The 24,267-nt window shown below is 45.5% G+C and overlaps 1 protein-coding gene and 1 long non-coding RNA gene across 3 annotated transcripts in view; one reads left to right on the forward strand and one right to left on the reverse strand.

Moving 5' to 3' along the window:
* Positions 1 to 16: 16 nt before the first annotated feature.
* Positions 17 to 1,217, forward strand: LOC130188989 (uncharacterized). The gene is made up of 4 exons (XR_008830683.1): positions 17 to 222; positions 308 to 408; positions 581 to 623; positions 792 to 1,217. It is a non-coding gene; the product is annotated as an uncharacterized LOC130188989 (long non-coding RNA).
* Positions 1,218 to 1,423: 206 nt separating this feature from the next.
* tex2 (testis expressed 2) overlaps positions 1,424 to 24,267 on the reverse strand; it is a 28,277-nt gene continuing 5,433 nt past the window's right edge. For both annotated transcript variants that reach the window (XM_056407586.1, XM_056407587.1), the window contains exons 3-13: positions 14,091 to 15,837; positions 11,880 to 12,080; positions 10,614 to 10,977; positions 9,671 to 9,960; positions 8,913 to 9,056; positions 8,679 to 8,778; positions 7,115 to 7,235; positions 6,498 to 6,614; positions 6,015 to 6,224; positions 5,217 to 5,337; positions 1,424 to 3,208 (exon numbers count right to left, since the gene is read on the reverse strand). In XM_056407586.1, coding sequence (XP_056263561.1) covers positions 3,059 to 3,208; positions 5,217 to 5,337; positions 6,015 to 6,224; positions 6,498 to 6,614; positions 7,115 to 7,235; positions 8,679 to 8,778; positions 8,913 to 9,056; positions 9,671 to 9,960; positions 10,614 to 10,977; positions 11,880 to 12,080; positions 14,091 to 15,812 — 3,540 coding nt within the window. In that variant the 5' untranslated portion in view covers positions 15,813 to 15,837 and the 3' untranslated portion in view covers positions 1,424 to 3,058. The remainder of the gene's footprint in view (positions 3,209 to 5,216; positions 5,338 to 6,014; positions 6,225 to 6,497; positions 6,615 to 7,114; positions 7,236 to 8,678; positions 8,779 to 8,912; positions 9,057 to 9,670; positions 9,961 to 10,613; positions 10,978 to 11,879; positions 12,081 to 14,090; positions 15,838 to 24,267) is intronic.

Genomic DNA, 24,267 nt, shown 5'->3' on the forward strand with positions numbered 1-24,267 from the left:
TTTCTGCGGATAACCACGTCTGGAGAGCATGCTTTCGCCTGTCCGCTCGGTCAGACTGGAAATAGGCGCGTGTAACATGGCTAGGAAAAGCTTATTAACGTTTATATGTTTTAATCTTTATGATGAAACATGACGTTAGTCTGCAGAAAGAATTGCTTCCAATTTAATCGCATTATGGTGACTTTTGGAGCGGTGACAAGGCCGCATCGGCGTGGAAATACTGTAAAATACTTTTTTTTTTTACAACGATGGAACGGTAAATATCGTCTAATGTGTCTTTAACTTACAATCTCTTCCTTTTTTTCAGGGCTGGGGATAAAGCTGGGTCCACGCGGTGTCTGAGGTGCTTTGACATCCACACGTGGCCGGCCCCGGTGGCGTGCGTTCAGAAGAAGGCCCTTCTTCACGGTGAGTGTTTCTACCATTTATGTTTGTTTCATGAATGATGATTAACGTGCGTTAGACTGAACTGAAAATGAAGTCAACCTCCTAATCTGACTTGATCCACAAACGCCAGTCATGCGTGAGCGTCTGTGTGGGTTTCAAATATAATTTTAACTTTGCGGTTTTCTATGCACAGGAACACGCGGTTTGGTGTGGATGAAACCTGCAATAGCAACATGGTAAGTCACTTGAGTGATCAGAAATTGGATTATATTTTATGTATGATGATCATAATGCGTTAGACTTCTGAATTCATGAAGACACTCTAGATCTGACTTGACTCACAACGTTATTTAATGGGTGGTGGTTCAATAACCAAGCGTACTAAAGTTTATTTTCTTCCGCAGCTATCTGGCACTCAATAAATGGAAAAGCGACACCAGGACTCGCAATAATTAACGTGTTTTTGGTTTCCTTCAGTCTGCGCATTTTTTTAAACCGTGAGACTTGAAATTTTTTGAACCATTTTTAATAAAAGATTTGAACAAGCTCATTCTTGCCATTTCTTTTATTCCACTGTTAGCCTTTTTGTAAATGTATTGTAAGCACTACTTTCTACCCGAGTGGCCTTTTCCGTGGCCATTCACAAAGGTGAAGGGACGTGCTAGAGCAAATATCTTGTTATAACTGGAGTTTCTTGGCAATTCCACCAAGTCACTCTTTTAAAGCATGATACAGAATCTTTAGAGCAATATGTTTGAATGCATAAATCTAGAAAATTATTTATTTGTGAATTTTTGTTTTGTATAAATGTGCAGCTGAGGATATCAGTCCATGTTGGCTTATATTTTCATTTTATTTTAAATATAACAAATATTGCCTCGGGATAAAGGCATTTTCATAACAGCATGTAAGATTCTATAAAGTAGCTCTATTGGCCAATAAAGAGCTAAACATAATTTTTAAAGTACCGCAATCTCATAACAGATGCCATTGTCCTCTAATTCCATATGTCGCAACCACAAAGCCACACACACTGTCCAAGCAAAAGGTTTTATTGATCCACGACGATCAAAACCGTAACATTCTGTGACATCACTGAACACAACAGCAACGCTTGATATTTTCATCACTGTGCAAATGAACAACACTGAACCTTGTGAAAACGAAGGGCTTGACAGACACAGTAATGGCACAAACACTTTCTATCCTCAACTGATGCGACAAATGTGGCGGCTCACGACGGAGGAATGTTTATTTTTAAAGGCACTTTCTGCCTCATACACATTGCCAACACACGTTTGAACGTAAAACATGTCAAATAATAGTCGTCAGTAAAGCAGCCGGGCGCCATGGCAGATTATTAAGTTGCTGTTCTAGTTTAACGTCATTCCTCTTGAATGTGTACAGTACCACAAGAGAGCATTCATTAGCTGGATGTATTCTGACAACATTAAATAATATGGCTAATATCCAGTACGTGTATTCAAATACAACAGGAAGAGTGGGTGTGTTTCCCACTCTACACCCCAAAAAATAGTTTGACGTGTAACAGTATTAATAAAAGGGTTCCAGTCTCTTGCCGCCCAAACTCCGACTGCACATCACTGCAGTGGCCTCAATAGGAACACAAGATAATCAACCGATTGCTTATTTGTCACCGTGTCCCTCGTGCAGTAGCCTTCAGACGGGGCTGAAAGATTGCTTTGGCAATAAAAAACATGACAATTATTACTTTTGCTCAGCTCTGAATACGACACGAAAAGAAGAAGTCTTGAAGCATGTGGAGTAGAAGCACGTCGTCAGTGAATGAACGATTCCTTTGCGCAGCTTTGGAGCTGCGTTCCTAGTTTATACATTCATCAGACTCAGCTGCTGTGCTTGCAGATATGTTTTGAATTCGCCCCTCTAACGTCAGATTCAGCTGTGATCCCGACCACATGGTTAAAAGCACACAGGCTGTATGTTGTGACTGTCCCGAGTGGATTCAAACTGACCAAGTGTCTCCGATGGACACAGTGCCATTGATCTGTTTGCATAAAGGTGCCCGGCGACTGGTACAGGCAGCAGTGTGGATGGGTGACCAATGATATCCCTGTGAAATGGACACAGTGCCATTGAAATGTGTCACTAGATGCAGGGGCTGTCGGCAAAACCGTCTCCAAATTTGAGGCTTATTCCCTCAGAGGATTCCTCACTCAGACATACGCGCTCAGAGTGACAGCGATGATAAACCACTTGTTGAGAAAGGTCGCTGACTTTAACACTCTGCACATGTTTGGTGCAGCTGTACATCACAGGTATTATGGTTCTTCTGGTTGAATCGGAAGGCTGTTAGTTGTTACACCACCACACACATTCGTTAAACGATCTCGACATAGCCTCTATTGTATCTCATCAGAGCATGAATCGGTACATTTGGTGTCACACGTATAAAGCTGTGTGATTGGATGAGAATCTGATTCACATTTTTCTTCCGTTTTCCTGCTTTCGGTTGCCACAGATGATCACGAGCTCGCCAGCACTTCACCGGTGGTGCAACACTGGGAGTGGAACATGGGTAACAATATTGAAGAGTTGGTTCCGGCACCCGTGGGTCTCTGAGAGGGGCGGGGCCTTGTCATATTACCATGGTGATAAAATGTCCCCCACTGTGCACTTTGAACAGCAGTCTTCACATGTCAGAGACCTCAGACTCCTCGGGTTCTGGGTCCTTGAAGGCATCGTTTGTCACAGTAACCAAGTTGGCATTTGAACGTGTGTCCATGGCAGAGTGCATTATGGGTAGCCATAAATCATCCATGTTTGGCATCACAAATATTTTCTGTGGGAGGACAAGCACAGCATCAAAGTAAAGTCTTAAGTTAAACAATAAGACAAAAGCTATCTGCAGTGAAGCAAATGGAACAATAACTACAAATGAACATGATTTTGTATCTAAAACATCAAACAAATACAGACATTGGCATTAGAGCAGTGGCGGGCCGTCAGGGCCAGCAAGGCCTTCTCTGCTGGCCTAAACATCATCAGAATATATATTTTTTTCTAAATATATTTGCCCACAAATATGTATTCAATTATTCCCCAGAGTAAGAGTTATTCTCTTAATTTCATAGCGTTCCTCTTGGTTGCGCTGCTGCCAGCGCCAGGTTGAGATTTGGAGGGCTGGTCTTTATTTTAGATCTTTTATCCAATCATATTCAGCCATCGTGTGTTGCCAGGGGGCTAACATCTGCCCTTAGGCCTTCAGGATCAACATTGGTAGCTTAAAGTGAATGGGAATGAACATTTTGTGTCAACCAATCAGCTTTAGAGTTGGCTCCTGTAGGCCTTCTAGAAGGCCCCGGAACCGGCACAGGAGCCAGCTAGCAGGCGGAGTGCTGCACGTCTTTTGATTGGATTACCAATATTGAGAGGCGGGTCCTATGGTCAGGTATATGCAGAACCTCAGAACTAGGAAACTGAATTTGATAAACGAAATAATTCGCGTACTACTAAGCTGTTTGTTCAACCCCAATGGCGGAAGGAGGAGAAGATATCGATTTGGTCGAGGATATAATTATAAGGCCATTCTCAACGAACTTTAAGACCGACGCCAACGCTACAAAGCCCGTCACAGGTGGGAAAGAGGTTCGTTCGCCTTTCAAAGTTCCAACTACGGCGCTACCGATGGCTCACAGGCTCCAGCTCGCTCTGGACTGCTGGGGATGCCTGTTGCAATCGATTTGGTGTTGGGAGCCACACTGGCTTTGCAAACTTGAGTTGTCTAACCGAGGCAGCAACGAGACACCAAAAGTGGCTCGGGCACACAAGCAAAACGGTGCTTTGAAAACGTTTGGGGACACGGAGCGGATCTACAGATCAACGAACAAGCGGCGGCAGCTGCACAATGAACAGGTGAAGAACAAGAGGGACATATTGAAAATACTCATTAATTGTGTCATGTGTTTGGATAAACAGGAACTTTCATCTTCATCATATTTATATCGATGTATGTGTGTGTATTTATTAAATACACACATACGTCGACTCAAAATATACATATACATGCATTCTCTGAATTCTCAGTGTAACTGAGGGTTTTACGTTACTTAATAACACAAAACGACAACTTTATCTTTTCCGTCTGCTCCTTCACAATAAAGCCCCCTTTTGACACTGGTGAACTAATATCTTACATTAGGTTGTTCAGCTGTAGTAAGACGGCATTGAAGGCCTAGATAGAAAATGCACGGCCCGCCACTGCATTAGAGGATATCTGCTTACAATAAAAGACCGGAAATATATTGCCACACATGGATCCAACTCTGCATAGTTATGTCTGGAAACCATTGAGGACGAAGTTCGTCATTTGTTGAAAGCCAGATGAATACACTCGCTCACAAATGACAACAGTGAGCGCTGCAGCACTGTATTTTACTGGAGGAATGGTTGAGGGGGGTGGGACATAATAATAACCCCCAGAGGAGTCTGGCAGGGATAAATGTAGATGTGTGGTAGACCATCCAGGGATAGCAGCTTGCAGGTGTACCTCAGGGCAGTTATCTAGAAGCAGGCGTATCATTACTTTGGTTATATATAAATAAAAAGGAGGGAAAGCCAGCGACACACTGCTTTGAAGTGCATGTAGGTGGCCCGCCATAAATTAATCCCAAAGTCCCCTCGTATAAATTGTCACCCTCAACAATTTAGCACGTTGTCTTTGCCCTTGAGTGAACGTTCAGCCTCTCTGCCAGGCAGCTGAGGTGTTTGACATTACTGACTAACTAAATAAACAATGTAACGTAATTATATTCATGACTAAGTGTTTGCATCTTTTTCTTAGGATTTACCTGGAATTCCTGATCCAGTTTCTTCTCAATCCAGTCTGTCACGTGAACTAAAGTGACCTCCCTCTCGCCGAGTTTAGGTCGTGCTTTCAGCTCTAGGTGAGGCGGACTCCGGAAACCATACCTGTCAGCCAAGAGGGAGCATTCATGTCGAAAACTTATATCACTCAATTGAATTGCAGTCTGCATTCTCAGACAGGCAACATGAAGGCGGGCATTTTTGGATTATTCAAACTAAATTCAATACATTGAGGAAATGTGTGACACAAATTAAGATCAGGATGATGCTGTAGATCAGTGGTTCCCAATAAATGCAGTCTATTTCTGACCAATGATCATTAAGCATGATCAAGGGTTAGTTAATTAGAAGGATTTTAGAGAGGTGACAGTATCCATTATTCACAAGAAAGAATAGGAAAAAGAATCAGTAAAAAATACATCTTTAATTTTGTGTAACAGAAATGTATGTTTTCTTTCTGATTATTTGACTAATCTGGTAACTCCTGAGATTGACCTTCGTCCTCCTTCATGGATTCCAATTTGCAGGTTGGAAACCACTGCAGATGAAGGAAATCATTATGATAATTAGAATTAAGCTTATCACGCACACACCGTGTGTGTTAAGGATGTGACATTGCACATCTTAAATATAAAATACACACCTCGCTGCCATCATTGTAAATATAAAATATATTTAGTTTAATAGGAATTCAATAATTCTCTTTCTTTGAATGCAAGTCTGTAATTGCCCAACAGAGGGTGCTGAGTCTCCGATGCACTCCTCCCTGGAAGTGAACGTACCATATCCTGTCGGTGGGGGGAGATGGGATGTTGACAGCCAGTGTCCCTCGCAGCTCTTGCACCTCCACCGTGAGCAGCAGGGGCGTGTTGGACACCTCCTCCATCTTCTTCTTGATAAACTCCGTCTCGGTGGCTTTCTGGAAGTATTTCGACTTGGCTATCTTGTCCACAAAGCGCATGATCTTGCTGGGCCTGTGGCCTCCCATGTAGCTACGTGAGCAGAGGATGGGAACAGAGGAGGAGGAGGAGGAGTGAGTCAGGTTCATTATTTATTCAAAACAGCATCTTTTGCTACTCAGCGCCCACGACGGAGGGGAGAGACCGGGCGCTACGTTGAATCAGCAGCAAGCTTTCCAACGTGTGGTACTGAGTGGGTGGGCGGACTGAAAGGCCAGAACAGTCTGCTTCAACACATCAGTGTAAATCTGTTTCTGCTCATTTTCTGATCGGTGCTAATGTTGTGGTAACGAGACATTGGCTCACCCCTCGGCGCCAGGGAGGAGGGCTTTGTCACTGAGGAGTTCAGGGGGGTCCTCCTCATCCGATGAACCGGCACTAGACGACTCCTCATCGCTGTCTGCCAGACAGTATGTCCGTGGCCTGAGCCTGTGTCACACACACACACACACACACTCAGAGGCTGTATTGACTTTGGACAGGCCTATTCAGTTCAAATGAAGTCCTTTTTAATGCATCCCGACTGATTTTAATTGCAGGAACTTAATCTCAAATGATTCGCTCAAGAAAGGAAACTGTAATCAAGATATATGGGCAAATACTCCCAAACTCACCAGCCATTGGACAAATCCACAAAGATATGTGTCCAGGGAGAGGATTTGTATATATCAAGAGAAGGAAGCAAAAGAGGTCCAACAGAAACATGGTAGAGAATGATGAAAAAACAGATCTGACAACTAATGAATGCAAATCGACTCAATTAACGCCCAACTCACAACTGTTCGCAAACAAACCTAATCCTTCAATCATCCTAGTTTGGCCTGAGAATGTATTATAAGACAATGACAAAAACAAACACAAACAACAACTCTGTAAGATATTTTTAAATCAGTTTCACGACTAAATGGGATTGAAAGCCTCACCCCTCCTTCCCATGGTCCCCGAGACCCTCGCCCTCCTTCCCCAGGCGGGCCAGGTTCATCTTGGTCTGCAGTGTCATGAGGAAGGAGCCCGTGTAGGAGACCTCCAGATCAAACCACAGACCTGGACACATCGTGGCACACAGACATATTATGTTTCCATATTAAAATCACTTTACATCCCCAACAATACCACACAGCCGCATAAAAAGTGAATAACTTAAAATACTATTTGTGTGAATAAACATGAGCCTCCTCCTTGGTGTCTAATTGCTGTGAGGTCTCCTGCAGAGGAGCCAGGAAAAGGTCAGCGCTGGGGCAGCGGTGCCTCCTTATTGGCTTCCTGTATCAGGCTACTTCCTGTTTAAGGGAGAACAACTTAGAGTAAATCCCCCCCGCTGTTTGATCAATGAGTCCTAACGTCTATATCTGATAAGTGTCGTTTATTAATCCTCTGACTCGCTCCTTCCGCCTCTTTATTGTCCCCATTGATCCTTTACGAGTGTGGCAGCAGTGTCAAAGAGAAAACACTGTCGATCAAATCATGTCCTCTCTACATTAAGGAGTCAGGAAGCACTCACTCACTCTCTTTCTTATCATCATCACAAGAGAAAAGAAGTATGAACAGAATATGAAATCAGCAATGTTACTATCCAAGCAAGTGCATCCTGTTGTGTTCATGCAGGGTTACAGCGCAGCACTTCTGAGGGACTAATTATGTGCCGGGATCAACTGATTGTGCCTTGTGAGTGTATTTCTGTGGGTGTTTAGGTTCAGACACATTAATGAGCATTGCAGACTCAGCCGTGGAAATGTGGCTGACAAGAGAATGAACCATGACTGAATGGGGAAACATTTTTATAACGCTTTTATATCTTTACATAAAAGATCAAATTAGAACAAACCATCTTTGCACAAACCCTGATCATTTCAAATTGACACATTACAATCTATGCATTACATACATATCGTCCTCTTTTGTTCTGCTCCTCTGCTAACGCACACTCGTGATTAAGAGTCGACTCCATCATCTTTTCTTTTCCCCTTCTTAAGCTCCTCTTTTCTCATTTTCTCCCCGATCCTGCCACCTCGGTAGGAATTAATATTCATCTCTGTATTGTCTCTGTATTTCCAGCCAATCCCTTTGCTGGGGTTCAAGGCAGGTGGGCGGGGTGAGTCAGTGTCTCAGTAATGGATGAGGGGGACCCAAGACGTGAAGTTTAATTACGGTGGGTTAACAGAGCGAGGCACGCAGATGCGCTCGACTCCAGAGGAGAGAGGGTTGGATGGAAGGAGAACCGCCTCAATCCAGAGGGAAGAGGAGCAACGCTGAGGAAAGATGGAGGCACGGTAGGAGACGGAGGTGAAGCAGATTGATAGATTGAGGGGGAAAAGAAAAACGAGAGCATGTCTCACTATTCTGTCGCAAAAGCAAGATGGGGAACTGATGAACCGCCTGGGTTATGATGAAAGATGGAGGACAGCAGAGGCAGAAGAAGAAGATTGATGGCCCGCGAATAAGAACATGAAGCAGACCACCGCTGTGTGGAAGGCATTCTGTTCCTACCTTGGTGGTCCACGGAGGGTTGGGAGGCATGGAGGATCTTAGGAATGGAGAAGCCCATGTCTAGCTCTGTCAGAGTCAGCTCATTCATAACATACGGCAGCTGAAACACAGAAGACAGTTCAAAAACATGTTTTACAAAATACTGACATGAAATATACAACCATCAGAGACACAACATTGTCTCTTGAACTGATCACATTGGACCAACATGTTTCTGATAGTCGATGAACCCACCCTGATCTTACTGAGCTTCATCTGGATCTTTTTGGAGACGACATCGGCCCAGTATTTCTCTCCCAGGAAGTCCCAGAATATCCTTCCCACAAAAGCGTTGACCCAGGCCTCGGGCTCCGCAGGCTCCTCTGAAGTCCTGCGTACCTGAAGGTCACACATTACAGCCTGTTGGTGGGCCACAATACACAGGCTTGGTCCATATGAGCTCCCCGCCACAATTTCACGATATTTACTCTAAAATAGAAACAAAAAAGTATGTTCATGCAATCTATTGCAGCGTGAACCCATTCTTCAGAAAAAAATTGACCAGAAAGTTGCGTGGTAAATAAAACAAGTCCGGCAAAAGAAGTCGTAGTTGTAGCTCTACAGTGTGTCTTCCCTTGCAAGATGAGGCCCGTCCACGGCATTGCCTTCCTCGACCTGAGACGTGCCAGATACCAAAGATTTTATGTCACAATCCAGATAATGTACCTGGATACAGATCAGGTGTGAACACAAGAGGTTTACTTCTGCATGCTCCCACCATCAACTGTTAAAGCAGCAGGATAGTGAGACAAACTAAACGGGGCTCTATAGCACTACTAGCGGTCAAAGGGTACCTTTCAGGGAAAGGTTAAGTGCTATTTATATCATTAACACATCGACAATTACTACTATTTGCAAATGATCCATGACCAAGTTTCATGACCAGGATTCCCAGAAGACTAATAAGGCTGGTTGTTTATTTCTCTCCAGCCTTGTGTCCGTCTGCCTCCCACCTTTTTTGTAGTTTTGGGGCTGCTCTCGGGGCTTTGTGGACCAGGGCTGTCAGTGGCAGTTGGGCTTCTCTGTGTTGCCTGGGGGTTGATATATTTGGCCATGTAGACATTATAGTCCAACAGCATCTTCTGCTTCATCCCACACGAGGGAGCAGAGGAGGTCTCTCTGTGGCGAGACTGACACAGCTCCTCCAGGCTTCCCCGGCTGCTGCTCCTGCTGCTCCTGCTGTCAGCCTCCAGGCCTCCGCCAGATTGGGTGCTGCTGCTGCGGCTGCGGGACGGCAAGAAGGCTGGAAGTGTGTGGGTGTGGGTGGGGGGGGGGGGGGGGGAGGATGTGATGAGTACGGGGAGGTTGATGTTATACAATTATGCACGACCAACGTTTTCCGTGAAACAAATCAATGCATCATATTCCACATGCATAATGAATGCCCGGGTCCTTGGATAGTGCGCAGCTATTTTTACCGTTCACTTCTGCAACACTCAGCACGCTTTTCACAGATGACACTGCATCTTTTTTCTCACTCATATTAGCAATTAAATAGTCATTTTCAACATAATTGCTGTGTATATCCACAAAACAGGCTTCATATTTGAATCATCTTACCAGTAATCCTGTTCCCCCTGTTCTGTCTTTTATAGACCTACACACTGCGAGTGTTCCCCTTTGAATTGGGCCTTATCCTTACAGGCTTATATCCCACAGTGGAGACCAATGCTGTAATATGCAGCTTCTCTGTGCATGTAATCCTGCTGACCCATTCACACTCATCTGTTGGCTAGTTGAGGGGATTGTCAGTCCCTAAGCCGAGGCTTATGCACAGATCTGATGGCATAAATACCGTATGTGGAAATGTCGCTTTAGACCGATAAACTCATCCACTGTGCGTGGCTGTTTGCGTCTTGGTGTGCGATACTGTACATAGCTCAGTGTCAAACTCACCACTCTTGCAGATGCCGGGCAGACTTCCACTTTTCCCCTCTGATATTGTTCGGGACGCCAGAAGAAATCTCCGGAACCACTCTTCCTTCTCCCGACCCGTCCTCCCGAACAAGTAGATTGTCAGATCCCCCCCTGCAGAGAATAGCCTTTTGGGTTCCTCCGCTGATCCTGATGCCTCAACTTTCTCGCATTTGTCCGTTCGTTCCAGCTTCTCACACAGCCCCGTTAATTTCTCATCGCCAGCTTCGAGCTTCTCTCCCTGGGCCTTAGACATGAAGTCCTCCTGCTTGGCCAGCTCAATGCAAATGGGGTACTTTTTGTTCCACACTCTCTTCCTAGCCAGGCTTTGAGGCACCAGGTTGATCTATGCGGGGCATATAGATGGAGTTCAGACAATCAAACACCTGTGTTTTGTCGTTGTTTTTGGGGTCCGTAGAATGCCCACATTGAAATGAGGAAAAAACTAAACAAAACATAGAGCACATATGAACATATGTGGCAGACCTGCCCCAGGGTGGCAGCTGCTGGGGCGTGAAACTTTACAAATGCAAATGGCTCGAATTAATAAAGCTCAATTTCTCTTTGACCAGCATGTCCTTTGTTTTGTTACTGATGGAAGCAGCTAGCATCATAACTAGCATGTGTCAGTGCTGTACAGTATGTTTTAATTGCACATGTATTTGTTCAAGGAAAAACAAATGCTTAGAATGTTTACACCACATGGCTACACCCCCTTGGGTGTAGCCATGTGGTGTTATGGTATGGGTGGAGGGTAAACAATGGGTAAATCAATACGACATTTACTATGAGCAGACAAATGCATGTTTGGGGACACTGTTAAAAGAAATCCAGCCTCTATAATTGCAGGTAACATTCGAGACACACTTAACATTCACAATAATGATGGCGAAATGAGACTTTCGGGAGCCATTCAGTTCCAGGAGAAGCGGAGCCGTAATGACTCCTTTGCTCCACGATAGGAGAACTGTCTTCTTACCGCCCTGCCATCAGCAGTACAAAACAAGCAGTCAGCACACGACCACATAAGACGCAATCGTGTGTGTACAGGGTCAGCGACCTGTGATATTCAGTGTATGTTTACACACACTGTGTGACACTGAAATTGAGTAGCTTTGTCACTGAACAGAGGAGCCAGCGGAGGCACACACACACTTAACACGTTCATATCTTTCTTTACACACACACTGCTTCTTGCTTGCATTTGTATTTCTCAGTCGCCACCACGTACACCCACAACCAGCACACCTTGCTGTCTGTCAGGTCATAGATCTTCTGGCTGATGTAGGTGACGTCGGGTTTAGGCTCGTTGTGTGTGGCGCGGCGGGAAATGTTCCGGTTGGGCTTGGACAGACGCAGGACGGAGCCCTCTAGCCGGACGTAAACGGAGTGGGTCAGGGTGGCGTGGTACATCTCGGGGTCGTAACTGTGGATCTCATTCATCCAGCCCTGAGAGATTGAAGGTGGGGGGAGAGGGGAGGAGTGTTAGTTGACAGTGACTCAGACACACACATCAGACTCCGAGCCAAACACAGAAGATTCAAATGTCTTTTGTCAAATGTTTGTTGTGCATATGTTGTCTGAGGGATGACAGAAGAAAGCATCCTTTGACCTGCTGAAGGGAAATAAAACAAGGCTGTTTGTATTGAACTCTGTAATGATGACCTAATATCTTAATGTATTTTGAGGCTGGAGTTTGTCCGGCCAACTTTTAATAAACATCAACCCTTGCAGTACTTTTCTAGAATCTTAATCAAATCACACAGCAGTATATTTCAAAACAAACCCTCCCTCAGAGGTGCGGTACCACACAGTTCACACGAAACAAAATAAGACAAAGTGGGGCATCTGAAACACTGTCTCATTGTTGATCCTCGGAGGAAGAGAACGATGCTGTCGGCCTGCACTTGTGTGCTCTGGGGTCCATCATTCAAATGTGTGTGTCATGTTCTGCAGAGCTCTTTGGAACAGCTGTGCCTTCGAGCTATCAGGCTCTCCTGTGCAACAGCTTGGTACCCACTAGCGCACACTCACACACACAAGTACACATGCTTACATAACTCCCTCAAACTACGAAACATTTCTGTATCTGCAGCACTGAGTGAGGTTAACTGGAGACAAACACAGTGGCTGTTCTCATTCAAATGGTTGGTTCAAAGCAGAACTGTAGCCATCACTGGAGAAAAGATGTGATATAACCTCAATATGTTGCTGCTGGCCCCCATGAGGCTCTGCAGACTTTAATTCTCCTCCAACCTCCCTCCTTATCAGTCCCAGAGGAGGCTCTGGGAGCAAAGCCAATTTAATTGAAACAACAGGAGAAATGTCAATGCTTGGCTAGTGCAGAAAGTGAATGTAGTGTAAATATACAAAGGAAAAGCTCATTAGGACAGAAATCCTGCCTCCAACAATTTAGTTTATGCTTGATAGTGAACGAAGACAGAAGTTTGAGATTCTGTGGATTTAATTCTCACGGCACGGTATCGGCCAATATCCCACAGATGAATCTATAAGACTCATGCTGCATTAACATAGACGGACAACATCCTCTGGAGGGCAAACACACATTTACAACATGTTGATATGGTCATAAGTATTTTATTTGATGTAATTATTCTAGTCCTGCATGGCTATGTACCGCTGCCCTGTATTCTCTGCCGGCCTGAGACTCATTTTACCTTTTTTGCTCTTCTCCAAGAAACTGATATGCTGTGTGCGGCCTATCGCTCCATGTGACTGCAGCATACATCTAATATGGGTTATCTGGACTCTTATCTTGACGCCATATAGAACAAGGTGTTTTATACAACTTTGCTTTAAAATCGGTGACTCTCCTGTACATATGCGCAAAGAATGCATCTTAAATATGCAATTACTATGTCACAGCAGAGCAAGACTGTAACAGTTTAGCTCCACACCTTCCTTTTTTTATTAGTTGTTTTCATCCTCTCTCACAAACTATCATGTCATTCCAGATCCTGCTTCCCATCTAGTCAGTCCAACTTCCTTTACCTGCCTCTGATCACTCCCTCGTTAGTCCCTCATTACCGTCACCTGGTCTTCATGCCCATCTCACCTGTTGCCCATTCCCTCATTAGTTCCTGTCTACTTAGGTTCCCTCACTTGCACTTGTCCTCTGCCAGATTGTCTTGTGTTCCCAGCCCAAGCCCTTACGTGTTACTTGAGTCAAGATATTTCGTAGTGTTCTGTTCTGAATTACGTTCCAAGTAAAGATAATTATTTCCAGTGCTGTCTCCGGAGTCGTGCTTTTGGGTCCACTCTAATAGCCCCGTGACATTAAAAAAAGGAAGATGTTGAGCTAAACTGTTTCAAAGATTTTAATAGGAGTCATAGAGCCAGTGGATCAAGGACACCTGCTATAATAGCCCTGGCCTTTGAGGAGTTCACATTTTGAAGTCATGTCCCGACAGGTCCAAACTATGCGGCGCTTTGTCTCACCTTGAAGGTTCCCGGTTCTTTGATGTCCAGCTGGGCCACATTCCAGGGCTTTATACTTTGCTTCCCTCTTGTCGTCACGGATGAGGAGCGTCGAGGAGAGGACAGCCAGAGGACCAGCAAGGCCAACATGAACCCAGCTACTATCCCGTGCACCACCGCACATAGATATGGTGGCACTGGAAGGACTATATACCAGTAGACCAACTGTGTCAGGAAGATGAGGCCAGTCACTGGCACAGACTCCTCCTCCTCCTCTTTCTCCTCATCCTCCTCCTCTGAGTCAAGTTCACTACACAGCCCAGTGCTGCCAGTATGGGGCTGCCGGGACGTGGCACCGTCACCGTCTGGTGTTTCTGTATCGGTACATAACTCAAAGTCTTCACTGTACAGTTCGCAGAAGTCCTCGTCTTCCTGTCGAGCTACCAGGGCCGACATGGAGCAGCGGCCCAGGGTGAGGGACGGGGATTTGGGGAAAGTGAATGAGGAGGCTTGGGTTGGGGCCGGTGCCAGTGACGGGAAGGAGAAAAAAACAGAGTCGGGGCCTTTCCCCGTGGGAGTTTCTTCCTCTTCTGCCCCTTCTTCCTCCTTGATGCTGTAGTTGTTACCTTCTGTGTGTTCATTTACCGCTGTCCCTCCACTGAGCTCGGATGCACTGGAGGACAGCGATTTGGCACGATGAGCGGCAACAGCTCCCACGCCAGACTCATCCCCCATCATCTTACTAAAAAGCTGCAGGGGGTCTGACATCACCTCGGACAGCCGTCGCTTGGTATCCTCTATCCTGGCCTCCACCTCTTGGACCTTGAAGAAAGACCTGCCATCTGGGGACATGATGGGGGAAGAGGGCGCTGTTTTGGAGTCTCCGCCTACTTTTGTGACAGTGACGGGGCTGGAGCACAAGCGGGGCTGGGAGAACTGTTTAAGCAGCTGCATGTTGCGAGGTGGAGGCCGCTGGGATGGCTGCGCCTGCTGCTGTTGTTGATGATGAGGCGGGTGATGGAGAAAGTGGTGAAGAGGCCCTTCCTGGTGGTCAGCCTTCGAAGTGTCCGTGGAAAGAGACTTAACAAAAGATTTCATTAAGTGACGGTGCCGTGCGTGCGACGGCGCAACAGTTGCGGGAGCAGGCGTGGCTTCTCGAGACTCGACGTCATTGGACAAGGACCTCACCAGGCTGAGGAAAGGCTTGGAAGAGGACAGCGCTGTAGACTTGCAAGGGGAGGCGCACGGCGGATTGGCTGAGGGTCGTTCAGAGGGCCAGGAGGAGCTGGCAGGAGGGGTGGAGCTCAGTTGGGGCTGCGTGGAGCTGGGGATAATAGTCATGGCGGGAGAAGGCGTGTGTGGGTCTGAGGGCCGCACAGACGAGGTGTTGGATGAAACAGGGAGCCCAGCAGCTCCAGAGGAGGTCTCACCACCAGCAGATTCAAACAGCAGCTCCTCCTTTGCCTCCAAGTCCGCGGCGACAGACCGGTCATCAGCCCTTGAAGCTTCGGGACCGTGAAGTCCCCCCGCACCATCGCGCTCAGATTCGGCCCCAGGAGATCCAAGAGGTACGCCGTAGAGCTCCTCGTCGTCGTCCTCCTTCCCCAGAGCAGAGAAGTGGATGGTGATGGTGTCGCGCGAGAGGGAGCGCTGCACCTGCAGCTTGGGTCCAGGGGCGTGGCGAGGGGGAGGAGTGTCCGCATGCTGGCCTCTTCCCCTGCTGCTGCTGCCCTGACTGCTCATCACCACCCGGCACAAGGCTCACAGCCTGCGACAGACACCGAGACAGAAGCAGTTCATGTTAAGAAGCACGAAAACATTGCTATGAAGCAAGTTGACAAATTGCAGTGCAAATCAGCAATATGATTGAATAACTTCAGAGATTCCCACTACACACTCTCCATGCACACAGACGCACAAATACAATACGTAGAATAGAAGAGACCAGCCCTGCAGCTCTCTGGTGGTCCTAATGTGAGGAGCCTGGACAGGTATATGTCCGTGCTCCCCGATCCATTAGCACTCATTATGCAAGGCTTTAGCTGACAGCCCCGGTTGCTCTCAGGCCTGGCCTCTCTCTCTCACACCAGCAGCCCACTCACTCACTCAACTATGGCAACATGATTCATGTTTTACTTCAGAACACATGAGCCTGGAGGAGATAGGCCTCCAGCATGTCAGCTGTATTTAACTCCCCCCTCCACGGGAGGCAGACTGCAGCCGGCTAAAGGCTGAGGTGGAGAAGACGAGGTTGGAGAAAACAAAAGGAAAGCGGCTTCTCCGAGTGGCGAATGCAAATGTTGTCAGCCAATCGATGCTATGAATAGAACTGGTAGTGTTTTTCAGGGCTTTTCCATTCAGTACTGCTTCTGAGTTCTGATACTGCTCATTTAATTTCTTGTGTCCTTCATTTAGTCCTTAAATGTAATCTTTTACTCAGGCCATAACTGTCACGCATTGCATTATTTCTAGGGCTGTCAGCGTTAACGCGTTAATCTATGCGATTAATTTGGCCGCGTTAACGCACTAAAATATTTTAACGCAATTAACGCAAGTTTTTTTAATTTTAAATTTTTATTTTTATTTTTTAAACCGCGGCAGTACGGTTTGACACTGTTTCCGTTTTTAAAACAATAATTTCTCCGCGAAAATAAGGATCATAAATCAGTTTAACTCGTGGATGAATCAGTCGGGTTTCCTCCTGCTCCTTCCTCCCGTCTCCCCCTCTGATACACAGAGGAACGGAGGGCGACGCGTCGGGGGACGCGGCGCGGAAAGAACTCGTCACACGAAACCTTCACCGTGATTGGTCAATCCGTTTGTCTGTCAACATTTCGGGGGAAATAAAACCAATGAACACTCAGTAAATCACAAAGGACCTCCCACCTCACAGGTTAGGCTCATTTAGCAGCCTGTCAGTCAGACAACCAGAGGACACGGCGCGAGGACAATGAGGCTCATTTCAGAGCTGAGATTGTTCTGGAATGTTTGATGTATAACACGTGGGGGTGTGTCACATGCAAAAGACTTTAAAGGGTGAATTTAATTTATTTTGTAAAATGTATAAAATGCCCACAGCCTCCAGAGGGTGAACGTGACATATGTGAATGTCAGTCAGTTACCAAGGCCACTGGTTCTGCTGCTGTTCAATGTTAAAGATGACAGGACCAATGGGGTCTCAATATACTTCTTTTTTTTTTACTAATCTGATGTTTCACTGAAGAAACAATTTATCATCCACGATATTAAATACCTCGCTGGCACTGTATATGTAGGAGCCTCTTTGAAAACACAGCTCTGTGTGAAGTTTGGTCTTTAAAAAGAAGGGAAACACTTTTAACTTTGAACTTCTAATTGCGATTAATCGCAATTAATCGCGATTAATTAATCGCAATTTCAAAATGTGCGATTAATTAGTTAATTTTTTTTAATCGATTGACAGCCCTAATTATTTCTGATCGTAAAAAGCATAAACAAATACATAAATATTACACACATTCCTTCCCCCACCCACACATCACAATAGGCATGACGCAATCATACGACAAAGCAGCTGTTAGGCTCTGGTGATCGCAGGAACCAGTCGTTAATTGTTGAGTCTCAACACAGCGGAAGCAAAGTCATCCATCATGCCGTGATGTCCCTGAACGAGGCCTCAAGTTGTTACTGAGTTATTGTGCCTATTTGTTCTTCTACATCGCACCGAGTCCATCATCCCTGGTTAGCATTATCAAAGAGGCAGGGCAAAACAAGCACAGAGAAAGACACACACACACACACACACACAGTCACTCTGCCCGGTTGAGAGAAATGGCCTGTTATGAAAGGAGGAGGGAAACTACAGAGAAGTTAGCTTGTACGATTGTCTGCATTTCTTAGAAAGCCCTGACGTCCCTCGGGGCTCTCTCCGGTTGGCACCGCATCCCCAGAGATTGTATTTGCTGGGATGGAATAACAGGGCGTTTGACTTTCCCGGCCAGAATTTAAGTTGGCGTTGCAACAGTGGGCTTTGTGTGTGTGTGTGTGTGTGTGTGTGTGTGTGTGTGTGTGTTGCTTCTGCCTTGGCTGTGCTCGGGGGCACAGCAGATCGAATAAAAACAAGGAGAGAAAGAAGAGAGACAGAAAAGAGAGCAACAAAAAGGAAGAAGGATGGAGAGCCATGGGGGGTCTTTAGAGGCTGCAGAAGACCTTTGAAGTGGGATTCACTTAAAAGAAACGAGAGACAGAGAAAGAAAATGGGGAGGATGACACAGACGAGGGGAGAGGAGGGAGGAGACAAATGAATCGGGAGACATAGCCATGGAGAAGGAAGTGGGTGCTGTCATCATCAGAGCCTGAAGGACGGAATAAAACATTGTGGAAGTCACCGAATCATGCACATCCCATACCACTAATACACCTAATATTCTTAATCTGTGAGGCGCTGGTGTGTTCTGGTTGTGTCCTCGATGTCCACATGCATGCACAACTGAAAAGGCAAGACAATGATTTTTTTTGAGAAAAAAAGAATCACCACTTTGATCATATATTTTCTTATTTTGGCAAAACTGCCGAATATTTACTGGTTCCAATTTCTTAAATACAAAAATGTGGTGCCGTAATTGATAGCAACGATGCAACAACTGCTCCACACGGCTTTATCTTAAATAAGGTGCAGGAGGTAATATCCACACACTTACACCCATACAGAGTACACTTTATTTGAGCTTGCAGCCTCAAGGACCTTCATCAGAGTTGCAGGTGAAGAAACTAACCAATCACATAACTACACAGTAATCACCAGATTAATCGATGGTGAAAATAATTGTTACTTTTAAATAGCCTTACATTATGCTATATTGGGATAAAAAGATACCTTTTTTTGTAGATAGCTACTTCTTCTATGTTATTTCATTTAATACAGTTAAAGCTACGATGAGGGTTGAACAGTCTACTTTGCTCAGTCCTGGTTCTGGTTCTCCGGTTCCTCCCTATCTTTCAGCAGGCCCAGCAATCATGGATCTCCAGCAGCATGGTGCCGGTGTTGACTCCCTACGGAAACTGGGAGAAGCTCGGCTCTCGGCTGGAAGAGGAGTGACCACAGCTCCCACTGCAGGTCAAAGGTGGCAACAAAGTCGGATCAGGGTCCGTCTGCAGTGGGCTGATTGCTGCCGGCAGTAAATAGTTCCATCTGATTTCATCCGCCCCGATGACAAGCATTAACAATATAGAAACAGTCCTCTCACTGATGGTCTTGTGTGTATGTGGGTCATATAGATAGAGGCATTAGCTTTCATTTGAAACTTTTTCATAACCATTTAAAAGTTAATTGGAGCAACTTCAAAGACATATTCTTTGTATTAATTCAACTCGTATACAGCCCAACAAATCATATGCTATATGTGTAACAGTTGAGCTCCACAACTTCCTTTTATTATTAGTTGTTTTCATCCTGTCTCGAACTATCATGTCATTCCAGATCCTGCTTCCCATCTCGTCAGTCCAACTCCCCTCACCTGCCTCTGATCACTCCCTCGTTAGTCCCTCATTACCTTCACCTGGTTTTCATGCCCATCTCACCTGTTGCCCATTCCCTCATTAGTCCCTGTCTACTTAGGTTCCCTCACTTGCACCTCTCCTCTGCCAGATTGTCTTGTGTTTTCGTGCCAAGTTCTCCAGCGTTATTAGTGTATTTTCCTTGACCTGCCTGTTCTGACCCTGCCTGCCCGCCCTGACCTCTGATTCTCTGCCCTGCCCCTTTTTGGACTTGTTTGCTTCTTGGACTGATCTCCTGGTTTTGACCCAGCCTGTTTTCAACTAAAGACATTCATCTTTGTTACTCCTGTCTGAGTCGTGCTTTTGGGTCCACTCTAATAGCACCGTGACAATATGAGAGTTGAACCAAAGATGACATATAGGACATGACAGGTTTGAATGAAGTGCAACCTGCACAATGTTTGCTGACACACCCACCGTTTTGTTATTTCCTCTCCTCGGTGCACCACTACCACTAAAACGCCCTTTGTTTGTTTTAGCCGCTTCTGGATGAGGAGAGGAGTCTGGCGTGGAGACAAGACTCATTCAATTAATCAAGTCAAGCAGGGCCACTCATCAGCTAAGGCCAGCCCCCCCAGTGCAGTGAACTATTTCCACGTGACATTTTATTTTGTGTAATATTGGATATCTGACAATAGATGCATTTCCTTTTACACAATTTGTATTCCCTGCCTGCTTCAACTCGAAATACATTGTACATGCGTCTTCATAACTGGGCACAGAAGGGAAAAACGATGAGGACGGGCGGACAAAGTGGGTACTGAAAGAGAGATAAAGACGTATTTATGGTCAATAGTCTGTGCCGCTTTCAGCATAATGAGACTCTCAGCCGAATGAACCATTGAAAAGCCACCAATTTACTCCATTTTTGAAGAGCCAAGAAGCACTCTTAATTGATTTAACACAGTCCAGCTGCGACTCAAAAAGCATAATTTCTTGTATTATTCCTGCTCTCTGATACACTGGGTGTGACAGAAGCAGCAGTAAATTCCTTCTTTGCTGTCTTTCTTTCTTCCTTTTTTTGTTGTTGACAGAGTATCACCAGGTTTCCTTCTTCTCTCTCTGTATTGGATGGATGTGTAGATACTTCTTGACTGTCGCACAACCCGACAAATATTAAGCCCAGAGGAGGCCAGTGGAGGGAGAGCTGAGGCCCCACTGTCCTTATACAAGTCACATAACACCAGGGAGAAATGACAGGAAGTCAGGTCGAACATCTGCAATCGTGTATTGAACTGAAAGCAAAAGTTTGATTTATTTCGAAAATATGCTTCACTTTCTGGCAGAGAGTTGGAAGAGAAGCTGGATACTTGATACTGTACAGTAAAGGAGGAGGCTACAGTTAGATAACTACATTGTTATAAGGCATCAGCACAAAGAATGGGAACACTGAGTATGTCGAAGTGTGCAACAAGTGTTTTGTCTAAATTTGACTTGTATGCCGACTCTTTCTGTAAGTTAAGCATGTTGAAAGTATGTGGAAGTGCCAAAAGGTTCTTCAAAAGGCCACTTGAGTCCATCCTCATAGACCCTCCTGTTAAAATGCCCAACTTTACAGCAGTTTGTAACAAAGAAAATGTTTGGTATCTAAAACCAATATAATCCTGTTCAGGTTTAACAGTTTTGAAATATGATGTTTGTAGCTGCGACAGTGATTTTGTTTGTTTCTTTTAGTTCTTCGCTACTCCTTCACGTAGAAAGGAATCGGCTGATGTGGTTCGGGCATCTGATTCGGACGCCTCCTGGACCCTTGAGAGGTTTTACAGGCACGTCGAACTGGGAGGAAACCCAGGACACGCTGGCCTGGGAACGCCTCGGGATCACCCAGAATGAGCTGGTGAGAGGGAAGTCTGGGTCAGCCTGCTGGGTCTGCTGCACCGGCGACCCGACCCCGGACGAAGCGGATGACAATGGATGGGTGGATGTTTGAGTCCTTGGTTGCATTTTGTGGCGCCAATGGTTGCTCGTTACGTCTCTACGATCAGTAGATCATGTCTATTGATTATGGATACAGTCTAACAGTCAGACTACTTCCTACTGTGTGAATCACAGGTTAAGAAAGAGAAGAAATGGGAGACTAAATGAGAGTTATCTAAATACAAAAACATCCAAATAAGTTCAAGGTGCATTAAAAGAGTCCCGCTCAATGTAGCATTGAACTCCTCTCATAGTCTCACTGACGGTGTAAAAACTAAAACAAAAGAAATACAATGCAGAAGCAGCACTTGCATCTCTGTTATTCTTCCATGGCTAAGTCTGGTGCCGACATTACCGACAATAAAACAGGTTGTTTTAAATGTTGGGTGTGTCAAGGCAACAAGCAGCTGATGTATAGCCTCAAGCAGCGATGAGGAGCAACATAGATCACTTATTTCTTTTGAACTCCACTCCAGACGTTTATTTTTTTCCTTTTCAAACCGAAGCGGACTCAAATGACACCAGTTGAGGATATTCATCAGACACCACACAGCCTCCTCTGGAGCCGCGAAAGGCTTCAGACAACTTTCCCCCCAATGTATGAACTAATCCCGAACACCAGTGGACAGACATCGATGTGCAAAATCTGTGATGTTTATCTTTAAGACTTTTTCTCACAAAATAACTGCAATATATCTGTATGCATGGCGTCTATTGTAAGTCATGGATCAATACAAATGACTCAACCGTTACTTCAGCAGGTGGTGAGTTTCTTGGCTTTAAAAAAATATATATTCAAGCCTTTGATGGAAATAACACATCCAGTTCTTTGCAATGACGAGAGCGATGTGGGCTGTTCATTGAAATATGTTTCGTGGGCGTTTCTGTTGGGTTCCTGCTCACTGTAAACACCACGACTGAAGAACTCTCTTTGAGTAACAGGGTGCTGCTGTGATTGGATGCGTCGGCGGGTGTCAAGGACAGAGTGACACGACCTCTGCTGACGGATGTTAAGTCGGAGCGCCATGTTGCCACAGAAGGAAGATCAGACAGAAAAGTAAAATGAGGAAAAAGACACGAAGGCCGACGTTCGGAGCATACTGAGCAGACGACTGAGTGAGAAATGTGGCAGGAGGGGAAATGGAGAGCGAGTCACGTCAGAAACAGGCCGGCGAGGCATTAAAAGACTGGGTGACAGCGGGGAGATGGATCGGGTGAGCCAGAGCGAGTCAATATGAACACGGAGAGAGAAAGAGAGAGGCTGATGGAGCGGTCGATTGTCACTAAGAGCCTAGAGACACACACACACACACACATTAATGAGCGCCTTAGTCACATGTCAGTGTGCAGCTGCCTGTATGTGAAAACAAAAAGGGACACACAAGGGAGGGAAGAGCCAGGTAATGAGCAGAGAGCACCTCAAGAAGGGAGAGAGAGAGAGAGAGAGAGAGAGAGCAGGTTAACACACCACAGGCCTTTTTTCATGCTCCACTGCTCTCTCCAGGGAACACTGGTCCCCGTCATTACAAGCAACCGGGTTATACATATGCAGCACTTTCATTTGTAAATGTACCGTATGCTGTTATGAAGGAATGCAGGGGGGAACGACAATAGGAGTTTTACTGGCCGTTCACATCTTCTGAAAAAGACAGGAAAATAGTCCGGGGGCACTTGAGAAAGAAGAGTGAAACACGGATTACAGGTTCATTAACACATAATCCAAGGCCCTTTTTAATCGAGGGGTTAGTCCCATGACATCTGGCTGGTAACTTAAAGCTCTCTCTGGATGACAGAGGGATGGAGGAATAAAGAGACAAGCATGGAGAAAAGAACCGTAAAGAAAGTACAGAGCCACAACGGAGATGACTGACTTTCCAGGAGAAGATGACAAAGTGAAGCAAGCACGAAGCTTTGAGCCGGACTCTTTCCATAACAGTATCTGCCGCACACAAGCCAGTGTACTCTAAAATCATCACAATTTCCCAGGTATATTCGTTTAACTCACAAAAACATTTGAGAAACTGGAACCAGTGAACTGTTGCCAGTGAATGTTCTATTCTGGCTTAAAATAGATGTTCTGTTTATAACATTAATGCATAATAATTTCCTATATATATATATATAATATATAAATACAGTGTATATATATAATATATATATATATAATATATATAAACAAACAGCCTGTCTTTGATCTCCATCATGACATAGACCGTGGAGAACACTGTTGCTGTGTCAATATGCCTGTTAGAACAATAGATTTTCAACAGACCTCAAACCTCCAAGTGCACACATGAACACGATCATGTGAACTGTGCACACACAGAGCGCTGCTCCAGGGTCTGAGCACATCGACTGACAGCATCACGAGCAGCATCAGAGGCAACACTGAGCAGGGGTTTGATGGTGAGCGCCGCGCCTACGAGGCTCGGAACGAACGGAGAAGGAAAACAACGATAAAACAACAGCCGGCGAGATGAAGAGCACTCACGCGGCTCCGCTGGATCAAACCGGTTTCCTTCACGTCTCGGTCTCTCTAACCCAGAATCCACCGTCAACACGTCAAACATCAAACCTTGCGGTGCAGATCATCTGGTGGTTGCCATGCCAACAGCGGAGCTTTCATCTTGTTTCCGCACTTATCCCCGCATCCTTTTGTTTGTCAAGGCAGCTCCTCCTCACTGTATAAACCTGGTCTCCTCGGAGAGTGTGGAGTGTTTGTTCAAATCTTCAATGTGTGTGTGTG

Source organism: Pseudoliparis swirei, chromosome 23 (genome assembly GCF_029220125.1).
Source record: "Pseudoliparis swirei isolate HS2019 ecotype Mariana Trench chromosome 23, NWPU_hadal_v1, whole genome shotgun sequence".
Classification (NCBI taxonomy): Eukaryota; Metazoa; Chordata; class Actinopteri; order Perciformes; family Liparidae; genus Pseudoliparis; species Pseudoliparis swirei.